The sequence below is a fragment of the Euwallacea similis genome, chromosome 15 (genome assembly GCF_039881205.1).
Source record: "Euwallacea similis isolate ESF13 chromosome 15, ESF131.1, whole genome shotgun sequence".
NCBI classification, from domain to species: domain Eukaryota; kingdom Metazoa; phylum Arthropoda; class Insecta; order Coleoptera; family Curculionidae; genus Euwallacea; species Euwallacea similis.
Genome location: NC_089623.1, coordinates 1,926,816 through 1,942,451, shown reverse-complemented (window position 1 = coordinate 1,942,451; position 15,636 = coordinate 1,926,816). Strand labels below are relative to the sequence as shown.

The following is a 15,636-nucleotide window of genomic DNA, read 5'->3' as shown; positions in this document are numbered from 1 at the left end:
GGGTATATCGCATTATTCGGATGTAACTTTCACAGTCACGCAATACCTAGTTAATTGGTTTAGCTAGCATGACATAAATAATAATAATTGCGGGATCGAGATGGCAGTAAAGTTATTCTGAATATGAAGATAATTTATATTTGAGAAACTCAAGGAAAAAAGCTTTTAAAAAGAAGTTGATATATCAATAATAAAAACAATTAATTAACCTAAGATATTAACTGCACCGACCTTGATGGAATTCACACGTTCCCGTTGCGATAACAGTATAGACGAGATGCAATTTATACTAGTTAGTAACTTTGCTTCGCCTACAAAAACGCGTTCATACGTCCCACGTGACACACCATACATCAATAATTAAGTCATTTTGTGTCATGTTTTAACGCCCATGGCAAATGGTATGTACGCACTAAATTAAGTTAAAACCCCATGTTTTAAGCTAAATAATCTGATGAGGGCAGAAAGGCGTTGAAAATAACAATGCAATTGAAGTAATTTCTTGAATGTTCGAAAACGTTCACTGGTAATTTCTTAAAAGATTAGGTAAATTGAAAAGGTTTGAAAGACTTATAATTGCCATAACTCCAATTTTGGTTCTTCGAGTTGAGCTAATTGTTAATTGCTGAAAACATAAGAATTAACAAGTTTCTTGAGGATCTAAATTAAAATCATTTGAATGCAGGAGATTCAGAAAATTAGAAATTGAGAAATTTCAGAAAATTAGAAAATCAAGTCATACTAATAAAATAAAACATTTAAGTTTTGATCTTAAAAATTAAGCAGTTTATCATTTCTCCAGACTGAAAAAGTTTGAAGAACTTGTAACTAGAACACTCTGCAATTGGTTGTCTGATTTAAGAATTTATTGGGAACGATACCAAACTGGGCATTTCTGAAAAACTGAAGATCTGGAAAATTTATAGTCCTTCAAATCACGACTTTGTCTGGAAGAATTTATAAAAATTTCATCACATGAGTGTTTTAAGACGATTCTCGCAAAATCAAACTTTTTTAAGGGCTCTTGGCCTAGGAAAACTTACTTTAATAGGTACTTCGAGTGAGAAATTTATTTTTCTATTTGCAAAGAAAAATGCACATGGGTAATTTTCGTCTTTCGAGTCACAAAATTGTCCGCAATAATGAGGGTTTTAAGACCTCTCTATAAGAATCAAATTGAAGGCAAATCAAAATGTGCTATATTGTAAGATATTTCAACTTTGAGAATGTACAAAAAGCATGTTTTCAGTTTTAGTGCTTCGAATCGTACCTAGTCGCAACACATGCGCGCAAAAACTGCAAATTTTGGAAAAACTTTGCGGCTTAAAAGATTCCAATTTCAGTCAATCATTTTTTTAGCATAGCTTATTAATTCTAGAAAATCGACGTAATACTCGTACGTACAATTGACAGTGTCCACCCCAAGAAAAAACCACAAACCTTTCCTAGCTTTTCCCATTTTTCTTAAAACAATGATTCGAGAAGGTCGAAGACCCATTTCCAAGATCGACCCAGATTGAAAATGTATTAGAAATTTTCATGTTTTATTTACAGAAACGTATTTCTAATAACAATAGCCTATTATCGCTAAGACGATAATTTATAACCAGTCAGCTACGAGATTAAACCAATAGAAAATTGTCGGCAATTTGTTGCCGAATGGAAACCGTCACAGCCGGTTAACGGAAACCGCAGTATAAATGAAGTCGTCGATCACTTTCTCTGCAATGTATGTATTTCATAAATCTAGCAAAATATCTGGATAATTTTAAACAGGAGATTGTTGCTATAAACTCTTTTTTATACTGTTTTATTGTTTAGATTAACATTCCAGACATTGTATAAACATACCTGATTATGGACGATAAAAAAATAACTTACCTTCTTCCTCAATCTCTTCCTCGTGGGCAGCACTGCACTCCCTACACATGGGTCCCTTCTGCTGTCCCCTGGCGGCCGCTATCAGTTCCATGTCCTTGTAGCCCTCCGGAGGACTTAAAGTGACCGCGTCCACAAATTCCATCGGAGGAGCGAATTTCGGACTTTGCGGAGTCTGTTCGATCCCGCTGTCATACTGACAACTACAGTTCGGTTCGCAACACGTGAGTCTAACCATTTCGTGCTGTTGGCACGTACAAATACCGTCGTCCTCGTCATCGTCCAACTCACAGTCCTCACGGATGAGGATGATGTAGTCCGCGTCAAAAAACTCGTTTTTGGTCTCGTTGAAAACGACCCGATTCGACTTTTTGTTCCGGCCGCGACCCGGTTTTTTGAGAAGAGATTTCAGGTTGTCTCGGTCCGGGTTGTGTTTGGAACGTTCCGTGGAGTCGTTCACCATGGCAGTGCCGTCACCTCGAATTCTCCTAAAAACAAACATAACGAAAATTGTCATTAGAATTTCACGTAACTATTGATCAGAACTATAAAACCTATAGCTGTGAAATTGCAGTCATTCGTCTTTGGATGTTATCGGTGACTTCATAAGAGCCATTAACCAAGAGCCTTTCGAAAAAGTACTATTAAAATAGTATACGTGTTAAGTATATTTGAAATGTGCCAATTAAATAGGCAAAATAGTTAATGAGCACAATGCGTTCTCTCCATTATTACATTACGAATCCAATATATTGGCAATTATTTACATACTTATAAATCATGAAATATTTCGATAAATGTGTGCTCAAGCATTTCTATTAGTTGCGGAAAAGTATCGAAAAAATATTAAATCAATAAAAATTCCTAATACAGTAAAAATATGATGAAATTGTACCATAGAAATAGACTCAGAATGTCACCAACCAAGAATAAATAGGTTTACAAAGCATTTTCCAGATATATGGATTTTCCTTTTAGTTTTTGGAAAGTTTTCTCCTACCTCAACTTTGAAGACAAGACTATCGAATTGCAACCCATTTGAAGCTGCTCTGAATCACACTGTCAAGCAGCCTCTGAATGATTTTAATGTCATTGAACTCAAATTGCATAAAGTAAAGAAGGAATATATTATATAAAATATAGTTTTCATGAAAACTGAACCATGATAAGACGGAGTTTTTGAAATTCTTAAAACCAACAAATTCTACTCTATAATTAAGTATTACATTCAAATTATTATATAAAAAAACACCAGACATATTTTTTCACCGTTTTGAAACCATTTCATTTACCTTTCCTGTACTTCATTCGATTGAGGTTAAAAATTAAGTTTACAATTAAAAAAAAGGAAGACAATTATATTTTAAACATAAACCTTAGCGAAATCAATTAAAAATATTTAGTAAATCAAAACAAGAAATAATAAAATTAAAAAATGTGATTTTTTTTATTTGCGCAACCAAAACTCTCGCCGATCAATACTTTCATCTTTTTTTCTATTTCTATTTTTTTGCGTCAAGAGTATAGAAAAATGCGAAATAAGACACAAAACATTTATATAGGAAATGTCATCAATAATCGTTTCCAAAATCGAAATATTCAGAAGGTCATCTGGAAGAGGTAAAAGTGACCTAATTAAAAAGTTCAGAAAAAAGCAATAAACAAAATTGAAAGTTTTACCCGAAAAAAGTGATCAAAAATCAATTCCAACCTCAAATGATCTAAAGTCAAAAACAGGATTTGAGTATTCAACCAAAAGATTAATGAGGGAAGACTTCACAACAGTAAGACTTCTTCCAGACAATTGAACACTATATTGATAGATAATATACAATCTTTTTTAAAACGAATTATTTTTTACGGCAAGAAACAAAATTTTAAATTAACATGCTCCAAATTTAATCAATACATTTTGCTAATGACTTCCTAGTACCAACTGATTGATATTATGACATTTTTAGAACAATTTATTGTATAAATCATTAAATAAATCAGGAAAAATTATAACTTGCTATAGAAGACAAAAAAGTAAAGACAGTAAAAACTTTTGGATTTTTTTAGAAAAAAAATAGAAATCAGTTAAATCAAAATCAAACAGAATTTATAACATGTGGCATCTTCTTTCAATATCATCGCTTCATCATTGGCGCAACTGAAGATTTTAATTTTCCTGACTGCAAATTTTTGTGAACTTCCGCAATTTCCATTACCATGCCCCCTGAAGTTTCATTCCCGACTAGCTAATAGATGCACTTGACGTATATCTAATAGAAAACTTGCGATTGCCGCTACTAAACAGCAACTTTGTGAAAATCTCAAATTCCTCTTGTCATAATTTCCATGTATTGAAATTTTGGAAACTATGAGCTACTAAGCTAGCTAATTAGGGAAAGTTATTACTAGGTAATTATGTTAGGAAGGTAATGACGAAAACAGAGCGGCTCTAACTGTTCACGTTTTTAGGAAATTTTGAGAATTCGATTTCAATAAACAAAATTCTAATGACGATCATACTGGATTTTTTAATTTTAGATAAGAGGTAAAATAGTTAATTTTCTAATGGGAATTACAGCTCCTAATCTATTCTTCAGGGAAAAGTGTAAATCCATCACGTATAGAAAAAACTTGGAAAATTTATATGAGCCATTACGAAGTTTTCTAGCTTTTATGGGATATCCGGAAATTGGGGGCAAAATCAAATTCTGCAAAGTGAAAAAAAGACCTGGAAAGTGGAAAGTTCAAAATTAAATAATTCACCCAGTATAAGAGCTATACGAAATCTCGTTATAGGTTTTTGTTCCTTTCTTGGAACTCTAAGCAACCACAGTGGAAACGATTTTTTTTAGACTTTGCGACGTCCTTCTGGACAAAAAAAGGGTTAGAAAATGTATCAATTTGTACACAAAATGTTCAACTCTTGTTTATACCCTTTAGATGGACACCTTTGATAAACTCTGAAGTACGATGAAGGTGGCCTAAACCTTTTCAGAGAACACTTGGTCGGCCTCCTTGCACCTTCAGAAAGCAAACTAATTCGCCCTCGCATCAGCTTTGCACTTGCAAAAATCAAAATTTTTAGATTTTTGAAAATTTTTCTACTAAATCACACCTATACCAAAACTATACCGATCTAGACATTCCCAACGTCTATCACTATACCAAGTTTCCCTACATTTCAAACACGATGGCGATCGTAGGACTTTTATCCGGACATTTTTGAAAAATGGCAAATTTCGACTTTGGCACGTCATTACTTCCCTTACCCAGGGAACTATGGGCGGTCTCATTGCAAAGCCAAAACGTTCTTATTTAAAGCCCCGTTGGATTCTAATCGTCCCCGAGCCAACCTTTGCCCTCCATGACCTTTAATCATTACAAAATCACGTCGCTATAAGAAAACTATAAGTTGATGATAACTCTTTCATAAATGTTTTCATAGATTTTGATTCTCTTCTAAAATAAAAAAGTTATGATGGTTTTATAAAAATGCATTAATTTAAGTTTTCTCAAAATTTCTTAAAAACTAAAATTTAATTTTCCCAATTTTATTAAAAGCCGAAATTAGTTAAATACGCCAACGGAGGAAAATTTCATGACGGAAAATGTTCAGAGGCTCCAAGAAATGATGATCTAAATCACATCATATATTTCAGAATTTTTAGAGCACTTAATGTGCAAATAGGTTCGAAGTAGGCTTTTGAATTTTTTGAAGGTGACTGCCTCCCTCAATATTCCTTTCTCTTCATCAAAATTCAAGATGAATCTTTCTCTTCTTCCTTTAACGTTCTATTTCGCGTTTCTGGGGTCTATATAAATCTTGACTTTAAAGACAATTTATAAATTGATAAATCAGAAAGACATCTGTACGTATATATTAAACGTCACAAGAAACACCGATATTAGAAGATTTCCTATATATTGATAGAACAGAATAGATATGAAAAACCTAGAGGTGACAGAAATCTTTGAATTTGTCAGAAAACTATTATTACTGCCTGTTTATACGAATATTATACGTAATATCATAAAATTAAATGCAATTTTGCTATAAAATATCTTACCTTATAACAATGAAATGATCCTCGTCGCATTCGCAGGACTCGTCCGAGGAGCTTTCTTGAATGAACTCATCATAAATTCCCAACTGATTTGCACTGAATGATGAGAACCCTTTAAAATCGCTCACATCAAACTGGCAAAAATCGTGCGAACCATCCGGTATAAGGTCTTCACCTTCGATATTGTTCTCCTTATCTACCGAACTGGTGGTATTTGCATTTTCATTCCCGTTGATATCCCTTCGGAATTCTGAGTATTGAATGACTTTGGCTGTTGATTTTTCAGGGGGACTTTCTATTGGCTTGTATTGGTGGGTTTTCGAGAAATTACTGGAATCTTTTAAATTATCTTCGCCGTTTCCAGAGTCCACTATTCCAGCCTCCTTTAATTTGTGTTCCAAACGTTTTAGTCTGGAATTGGAGGAATCTCCAATTCGTCTGTTAACAGACTTACTGGAGAGGATTTCAGTTATTGCAGTGCCATCTGTTGAAGTTTGAGAAACAGGTGGTTCCACAAAATTGGCAGCTGAGCTTAACTGCAAAGCTGCACTCTTGTCCGAAGATTCAAGGTTACTCGTACTATCTTCAAACACCAATCTTCCGTTTTTGAATCCCCACGTGAGTTGGTTGTGATCATTGACACTTTTAGGATCACCACTATGAGGCACTAAAATAGAGTCCAATTCAACAGACTTGCCTTCAGTCAACAAAACGTTGGCAGCACCAGGATGAGGGTGCTGCGAAACACGGTGCCCGGCAGCGTCGCTGACAACGACGTCGACGTCGGATTCGCGACTGCAAATCGGCGCTTGCTCCTGGGGACGTCCATCGAGCCCGATCGATTCATGAGAAGCGCACGATTCTCCGTAGGCCGATTGTCGGCGGTGGCTCCTGCTGCTGCTGCTGCTGGGAAACGTTTCCGAAGAGTCGGGCAAATGGCCTGCGAGATTAACAAGGTGCTGGAGCACACTTTTGGGGTCAAAGCCAAAGAGCGATTGCTCTATCTGTTGTTTACTCATTTCATTATTCGTCTTTTCAGACGTCAGGTATTTGACGAGGTCATTGGCCAAATCTGGAGGAATTCCCGAAGATATCTTCTCGCAGCTTTTCTGAATGACTTTGAGGATGTCGCGAAATATATCATGCTCACTTTCCATGTCTTTTGGATTCGATGATTCATTTTCATCACTGTCAAAAACTGATTTCTTATTAGTCCTTTTATCATTACTCTCATCTACCAAACACTTCCACTCATCTTGAAGTTGTTTCTCGCATACTTCATCACTCAAATCAATCAAATCGTCGCAAAATCTTGCATGACAACCCTCATCAGTGGGGCAATTAATCTCCGATTTCTCATCGTTATTCTCACAAATTTCGCTAGCGTTTAGCAACCCATTGTTTAAAAATTCCGGCTCACACGACTTATTTGCTTCGAAGTTTGTTTTGGGACTGTCATCACTTCGCTGCAAGTTTAGCTCATTAACCTCGTCGTTATTTCCTGAATTATTATTGTGTTCTGGTGAGGTAATGCCGGGATTACCTAATGGAGCTTTAAAATTATCGAAGCAGTCTTTGCAGAAATGTTCTTGCTTTGTTGCCTCGATATCGCATACGCATTTTACGTTCAAGAATTCTTTGGCGTCCAATGTGAGCATTTCTATGAAGTCCACTGAGTTATTGTTAAGGTTATCCTTGAAATGAGACGTGCAGTCATTAGGTTGGTTACTTGGGAGAGTTTCTGTGTCCATTTCTTCTGAAAAAAAAAAAATCATTCATTCTTCATAAATGCCTGTATACGCAACAGAAACCTTCGATTATGACTAAATTTATATCTGCTCTTCCACATTCACCTAACTCGGCAGACACAACATCCGATCGGTCGTAACGGGTATTTTCACTATAGGCGACTTTCACCATCGATTTATCTCCGCCTATTACCGTGGAGATTTCATTAACTTTATCCAAATGGCATTGACTTTCTTCTTCAAACGAGTTTTTTCTCGTGTTTTGATCTGGTCTTATGTTCGCACTTGCATTTTCAGTGCATGTAGGTGACGCCGCAGAGTTGTTCGAAATGTTGCCGGATGATCGGTTAATGTTGCAGGTCTGAAACAGAGAGGGAAAAAGAAGTTTAAGAAGTCATAAAGGTATATATTAATATTATATCATGATGAAGTCATGAAAATGCGAAATATCGAGATTAGCTATGATTATTCTTAAATTGAGTTTCAAGCCCTAGAATCATCTAAATGGATCATTTATCAAACAAATTAGTGGTAGTTTACCTCCAAATCTGTTTAATAGTTGTTATAGGGCCGAGAGGTCAAAGCCCTGGCAACTTTGTCTAGAAGATATATGAAAGAAGATAATATTCATGGGCACTAAACTATAATGTTCAGCAATTATTCCATTGATCCTATAGAAACTATCATCCTGGACAAGGTTACTTGAATATTGATTTTTCGGTACTTAAGTAGAACAAAATAAAGCCCTGGTAACTTGAAGAAACCTATGATAAGTCTCTAGAGATTCCCAGTTATCAAGGGCTTCAAGGACAATAAATCAAAGTCCAAGCCATTTTTTTTTCAACAGAAACAAATAAATAAGCCAATGATGTATCTTAATTTCATCATTTGTATGGAAATAAACTTGTTGACAATAATATCAGGACATTGGTCCTTCGAAATTAAGGATTAAATTATTAATGTTGTGTTAACTTTAACATTAAACTAGTTTCTATAGCGTCCACGAATCTGAGCAATACACACGGAAATACTATTTGAAAATTCCTTTGATATTAGTTTACAGTTTAAGATAACAGAACATCAAAATTTGGTCTGTAGTGCCTAGAAATTGTCTATCTAGTTTGATTTGATAGTCGTCATTTATATGGAAATCATCTTCCTGCCAAAGTTACTAGGAAGTTGAAAGACTGGGTCAATGGTCCAAACTGTCCAAACATGATTTTGAATTCATCTGTTTGGTACTGAACAATTTTTCCATTTCTACGAAAAATATCTTGGTTAAGTTACCACGAGTTTAATATACAGAGTAATCTAATTGCCATAACTCACTATTGCTATCTCCTAAACCGTTAGAGTTAGAAGGTTTTATTATATTTATCTTCAGCGTTCAGGTATATTAGAAAAATCAGGTATGAAATTCATTAGGAAAAACCGAGGGAAATGCTATTTTATGTAACACGTTCCCCGAGATCCTTCCCTTTACATAATATTATATATTTCCTATCTGGTTTCAAAAATAACTAATAGATATAATATTTCTATGGGACATATATTTATCATAGAAGAGTCACTTAAGATGAACGACCAAATTCTTGATAACTCGACTGCCGGGACCTCTTGTCTCGCACACCCACTGGAAGCAATGAAACAGCAACTTTACTCGTATTTACTTTAGCTTGCTATTGAATGATAAAAGTAAGCCAAAATAAGCGACGGAATTGTGAATACACCTGGTCTTTGTCGGGCTCAAACTGCTACGGTTAATTGAACTTTCTAGGAAAAACATATGTTCAGTGATATTTTTCTAAGTGTAATTTTTCTGTTATCTTATACTTTCCTTAGAGGGAGTTTTCAGGAATATACACTGAGGGCTATACTTCCCAGTATATAAATGAGAATTTTCAAGATGTTTTTATATTTACATAAAATAAAAAGACGCAAAAAACCCAACCTTTCAGAACTCCTACATTGAGTCTTTCTTTATTATGAATTCCCAAATCTCACTATATGACTGAGATCTGCCAAATAGAATTTAAAATATTGTATTGCCGTGCTCTTAAACCTATAAAAATCAAATTAGATACCAACATGTTGGTTAACACAATCAAAAGCCTTAGAAAACTGACAAAAATAGAACAGGAAGAAACTTTTCTGCATTTATAGTGAAATAGAAGTCTTCAAGAAAAGAAAAACTTGTCATTATTAATATCTTTTCTACCTGAACAATTTGTGATTTGTGATTTTCTCAACTTTAAAAAGTGTTCAAGAATGTTAGTGAATACTAGCAAGAATCAGGAACTTTTTCCTTTTTATAAACCCAAAAAGAGCTAAATACAAATATTTGTAGAAACTATCTTTTTAACTCACCAAATTGATGGAAAAACGATTTTTAAAAAATGTTTATACTGCAAATTCAAATTAGCGGATTTGAACTGAATACATACCTACCTATAGGGAAATGAAGAAGGCAGGTTTGTAATTTCTTTTCGAATGAAGACGTATGTTCTTCAATTTGTCTTTGAATTTTTGCCAACTGTGAGTCAGGAAGAATAATTGTCGACCACATTTTTCAAATTTCCTGACTAAGCTTTATTAGATATATTATGAGCAAAACATACAAAATTCTTTAGTAAACAAAATCTCTAAAGCTTCCTCCTTAATAAACTTTGTTCTAGACCATTTCTTCGGTAACCAATCTGGATCACAATGAATTATTGTTCTATAATGAAAAATGTTGTTTTCCTTTGTACTAAATATTATATTTGCATTTTTTTAGACAGGTTATCAAACTGAGAATCCTCCAATCCAGAAATACTCCTATGATTTCTTTTCTATGAAAAATTCAGTCAATTTACAAATGGCGGGAAATTTATATAATGTTACAAATTCACTAGTAAGAACTTCATTATTGACTTTATTGAGTAAGATGCACAAAAAAAAATCCTCAAGAAAAAATGTAATAAAAACATATAAAAAAGATCTGCAAAAAGAGGTACAAAGAATCAGCAATGCGTAAATACCAATGTATGACATATATGTAAATTTGGCTCTATCAAAATGTACATATTATGCGAGTCTTTAAAGTAGGAAGTATTTAATAGAATTTAGACTTAATTTATTAAGCTGTTGCTAAGTTTAAAATACAGAAGCTTGTCATTGGTTGATAGTTATTTGAGCTTTTAGTTTCAATTTTATCAGCGCTTTATTAATTTTGCCATTATTAATATCCCCGACACTATGACTGAAGGCTTTTCTTAGGTTCAATATTGTTCAAGAGCAACTTTATAAATATACAGTATCTACACACCTTTTTTTAAATTAATCACTCGCTGACAACACATTGGCGCGTAATTAAATTAATCCTCTCACAATGCACTGCAATTAATACAACGGTACTACCAATAATCCAATTAGACTTAACAGTAGACAACATTTATTACAAGATCAACATTATCACAGTACCACCAATGCGACACCCACGTGCCCAGAACGTCAAATTTAAATGTCCGGGGAGCACGGCACGACCTTCTTTGGTTCTTTAGCACGACACGGTGGTACCGACAGCGGTACCCAGCACGAACTAAACGACTGAGAGGCTCGTTCGCCTACCGTAGGTCATACTTCTTTTGTGATCGGTAGCGAAACGTGAACGAAGGTAATTGGAGACTAATGTGCGAAAACAGTAACGGAGTTGATAATAATCACTAGGGTTCAAAAATTCAAATTAGCCATAAGTCAGTTATATAGATCATTAAATTAAACTAAATGCATTTAAGTACAGGAAAATACCACATTTTATGAAAATCTCATACAAACAATCCATTTTGGGGATAATTAACTCCAAAATGGTTGTATTTAGGAATATAACAACTGAAATTAACCAACCTAAATTCTCCCATTAAAACAAAACAGATTTTAAGTGCTAAGCAGTTGGAGGGACAAAATAGAACATTTCAAGAAATTCTCGTACAAACAGCCCTCCTTTTCGAGGTTCAGTAACCCCAGTTACAGATACAGATACAGAAGAGTTAGAGATAGGAACGTAGACAAAAGTAAAAATAATTGAATAGAAAGAAACAAACGTCATTCCAATAGTTGTAATTGAATATGATAAAGAGATAGAAAATAAAATGAAACATAAATAGCCACAAAAGAAAGCTGATAATTAAAAAAGTTAAACAAAAAATGAAATTTGCTTCTGAAATGTAAGCTAAAGTTAACATAGAATAAATACATAACAACATATGCATTTTTGGAAAGAGTGATTGTAGAATCACTTTCTGCAGGTGCGAAAACACGTCTCACACATCAGTGTTTTTTTTTCTAACTAAATTTAGGTATTCAAATTTTAAATTATGTTTGCTTTTAATTCATTTTCAGAATTATCATGATTGACATAAAAAAAAAGATTAGAAAAGATAGGACAGAAATGAACATGAAGGAAGTAAAAATCTGTTTATCTTCTCGAATTCTTTTCTGCCCTTTCATTATTAAAATCAATGGAAAGGCCGAAAACAAATTTGCATTCAAATTTCCATTTTGCAATTTTTCCTTCTGTCATATTCATTTGTGTCCTATTTGTCTGACCTTTTTTCTTTGTCATCTTAGGTAATTCGGAACGATGAATCAAATTTAAATATATTTTTTAATTTTTGCAAATACTTACACATTTGTGTGTAGTATCTCTGTTCAAAAGTGTTGTATTTCCTATTATTTCATATATTGACGTTGACTTAAACTTTTTAAAAAATCTTATTTTTTCTTATATTTATTTAATTATCTGTTTTATTTTGTGGCTATTCATGCTCAATTTCATTTTCTAAATATCTGTAATTAATTAATGGCAATCTATTGAACGACCGCAAAGCAGATTTGCTTGGAAATTCCTATTTTGTAATTTAACTACTCACTTCTTATTCATTGCGCCTACTTCTGCGCAAATGCGGAAATTACGATCAAAAACCAAAAATAACTGTCTTCAATTCTGGATTCTGAATATACAGGGTGTTTCCTAACTACGTGTAACTAATTTAAGGACGTAATCCTGGAATCATTTCAAGTGAAAAATGTGTAATAAACAAATATCCGCAAATGCTTCGTTTTTAAAATACAGAGTATACAAAAAAAAAGAAGTTTGCTCTGAATATTCCCAATATGACTCAAATTGGATTTTCGAATTTTAGTATGCAAATGTGTAGTAAGGAGCATCATATACATATACATATACTCAGATTTTTTTCATGAGACAGTGGCGTATGCTTGGGATATCTTTATTATTTCGATTTACATGCAAAATGTACGACGCTGTGTTTGCCGTTAGTTAAAATCGATTGTGTTGTTCTTCGTTCCAAAGAGAACCGAAAAAAATGCAAGAACGCTTTATTAATAATCGATCAGTGCAAGGTTTATTTATTGTAAAATCAAGAAAAAAATAACTTAATTGAATATTATAAGAACTGTTGAAAATGACCACCATTACTTATAATACATCTGTCTTAAGTAAACTTTGCACTGATTACAAACCAGCTGCTACTTTAAACGTCAGTAAAAATAATATTTACATTATTTTTTATACCTACAAAAAATTCAATTTGAGCTATTTTGAAAATATTCAAGGAAATTTTTTTTTAATATATATTTTAACTCCCTGCATTTTGAAAACGAAGCATTTGTGGACATTTGTTTATTAAACATTTTTCACTTGAAATGCATCCAGGATTACGCCCTTAAATTTTCTACACGCAAGTAAGAAACATCCTGTATAAGGCTATAGAGAGTCTTCCACTAAAGAAATCCAGACTTTACGTAGAAAATGGGAAAGAAACAATTTAAAAAAATTTCTAAGGAACAATTCTTTTGAGGTTTAATACAAAACGGTTAGACAAATAAACCGGAAATACTCTATCTGAATTCTAGATTTTAAATACATTTATAATCTACAAGGTGATCTATTTAAAAAATGTTGTAGTATAAAACCAATTAATTCGAGAATTTAATCCAAAAGAGAATTATTAGTATTGAGTAACGAATTTTCATATTGGAAATAATTTTTAATCAAACCCTGTGTACTGTTGTATATTATTGTGCGTTAATAATTTCTATCTACTCATATAGAACTCCCACGACCATGTATCCGTCCTTGTCTGCGTAGTGGGTACTCATTTGGGCATTTCCGTTCTTCAGTAGTCCTCTCTTCGCGGTTCGTCGACTACGTGGTACCACATTTCCGCCCCGGGGTACGGGAACCCGCCAAAGTCGACTCGTTTGAGCGAAAGGTCACAATATACAGTCAAAACAATTCATGGTTCCGGGAAAAGGTGAAAAATACCTTTCCATTGCTTTGATTTATTTATTACAAACCACAAAAATTACACTCTCTAGGCACAGATGTTCTTTTAGTTTTTCCTATTTTCTTTTATATGACAGCCGAGATTTATTCAGTTAAAGAATGGACTATTTCCCATAGGTTTTAAAGTGGCATTTTCCAAGCAAACGAATAAGCTTTTCAAATTCAAATGATAATATATTTTATTCCAATTTATATAAAATCTCAGCATGTCATACGATAAAAAGAAGGTATTCTTCCTTTGTATAAGTAATGAACTGTGTCAGTGGCCAAATTTGACAAATGCTTTAACCAGAGTCTTTCAATGACGGACCACAGATGATTTGTTATAGGGACAAAAATTAATTTCTGAATTAAACAATTTCCAGGCTAAACCTAGTTAAAACATACCTTCTGGCGACGTAATCTATTAGCACCTAGCCTTAGGGATATGGGAATTTTCGACCTCGTCCTTTTCTTAGTCCCAGCATTTTGTGAGTCTCCATAAGAATTAGTTATTCCATCAAAAATCCATGAAATGGCGGTCGGGTTTTTTAAATCCAATTTACTCTCAACGGGGCCGCAGGGAGAATTCTCCATTTCCTGTTAAGAATTTCCTTCACGAGAGGTTTGACACCTGAAAAAGTTTTCGTGTAATGGAAAGGTTCTGTCGTATAAATGTTACGGATCTGTCTGTGAGGGAAAATTTTGATTATAAAGAAATTTTGAGAGTTCGGTACCGCAAGAAACTAGGGGCGTAGCATGTTTTTAATAAGAATAGTTATGAATCTGAGAAACTAAGTTCTTACTACACTCTTGGTTTTCAAACAAAGATCCAGCGTTGGCAAGGAAATGTTGAAGGATTACTCTGCATAAAATTCAATGACGAACCAAGTATTTAAAGCCAGTTTTGAATTAAGTATTCAAATAAGCCATTTTCTAAAAAACTGTTCAATCTTTTGTGTCCCGATAAATATATTCATGTTACAGCCTTCTTTTAAAAGTTTCAGCAATTATAAGCGATTCATAGGAGTTACCAACCTACATAAAATTTAATAGCATATCACGTCCTTGAAGGCAATTTAAATTTTTTAAGAAGCTTTCTATAAAATTCTTGCACTTTTGTACCACGTTAAATATATCTGTTGTGTGTATGTGTGTTATGGTACTGTTTTATTAGGAATGTGTTCGAAATATTCAGCTTTTATAATCGATACTTGGTATTTCTTAAATATATAAAATTCTGTAGCGTATCATCCATAAATCCAAGGTAGTTTTGATTTTTTTTATTAAGATACAATATGCCCAAGGTTTTGTAAGTTTAGTGTCTTTATAAAAATAGTCAAGATATGGTTTTGTATTATTCACGAAAAGTTTTGAAACAGTCAACTTAGATAAAAAAATACTTTGCGGTTTTTAATTGCTTAAAATTCAATGGTATATCACTGGACTTTAAAAACATTTTACTTTCTATACAAATGTATAGGTTTTTTACAAATTCAAATATCCTCAGGTTACAGCCCTGGGTTTTCATAAGAATTTTCATAAATCTTATAAACTCTAGAGCTTTACCTCTATATGCAACCCAGTAACACAGGCCGGAATACGTAAAATGTTACATATACAT

General features: G+C 33.4%; 1 protein-coding gene across 1 annotated transcript in view; it reads right to left on the bottom strand.

Annotated features, from left to right (window-relative positions):
• Window positions 1–9,884, bottom strand: part of LOC136413692 (uncharacterized) — a 56,204-nt gene extending 46,320 nt beyond the window's left edge. Inside the window, exons 1-9 of the mRNA XM_066397374.1 lie at window positions 9,811–9,884; window positions 9,689–9,746; window positions 9,299–9,363; window positions 8,857–8,944; window positions 8,279–8,372; window positions 8,225–8,232; window positions 7,790–8,045; window positions 5,940–7,692; window positions 1,882–2,366 (exon numbers count right to left, since the gene is read on the bottom strand). Of these exons, the coding sequence (XP_066253471.1) occupies window positions 1,882–2,366; window positions 5,940–7,692; window positions 7,790–8,045; window positions 8,225–8,232; window positions 8,279–8,372; window positions 8,857–8,944; window positions 9,299–9,363; window positions 9,689–9,746; window positions 9,811–9,884 (2,881 nt within the window). The remainder of the gene's footprint in view (window positions 1–1,881; window positions 2,367–5,939; window positions 7,693–7,789; window positions 8,046–8,224; window positions 8,233–8,278; window positions 8,373–8,856; window positions 8,945–9,298; window positions 9,364–9,688; window positions 9,747–9,810) is intronic.
• Between the last annotated feature and the right edge of the window lie 5,752 nt (window positions 9,885–15,636).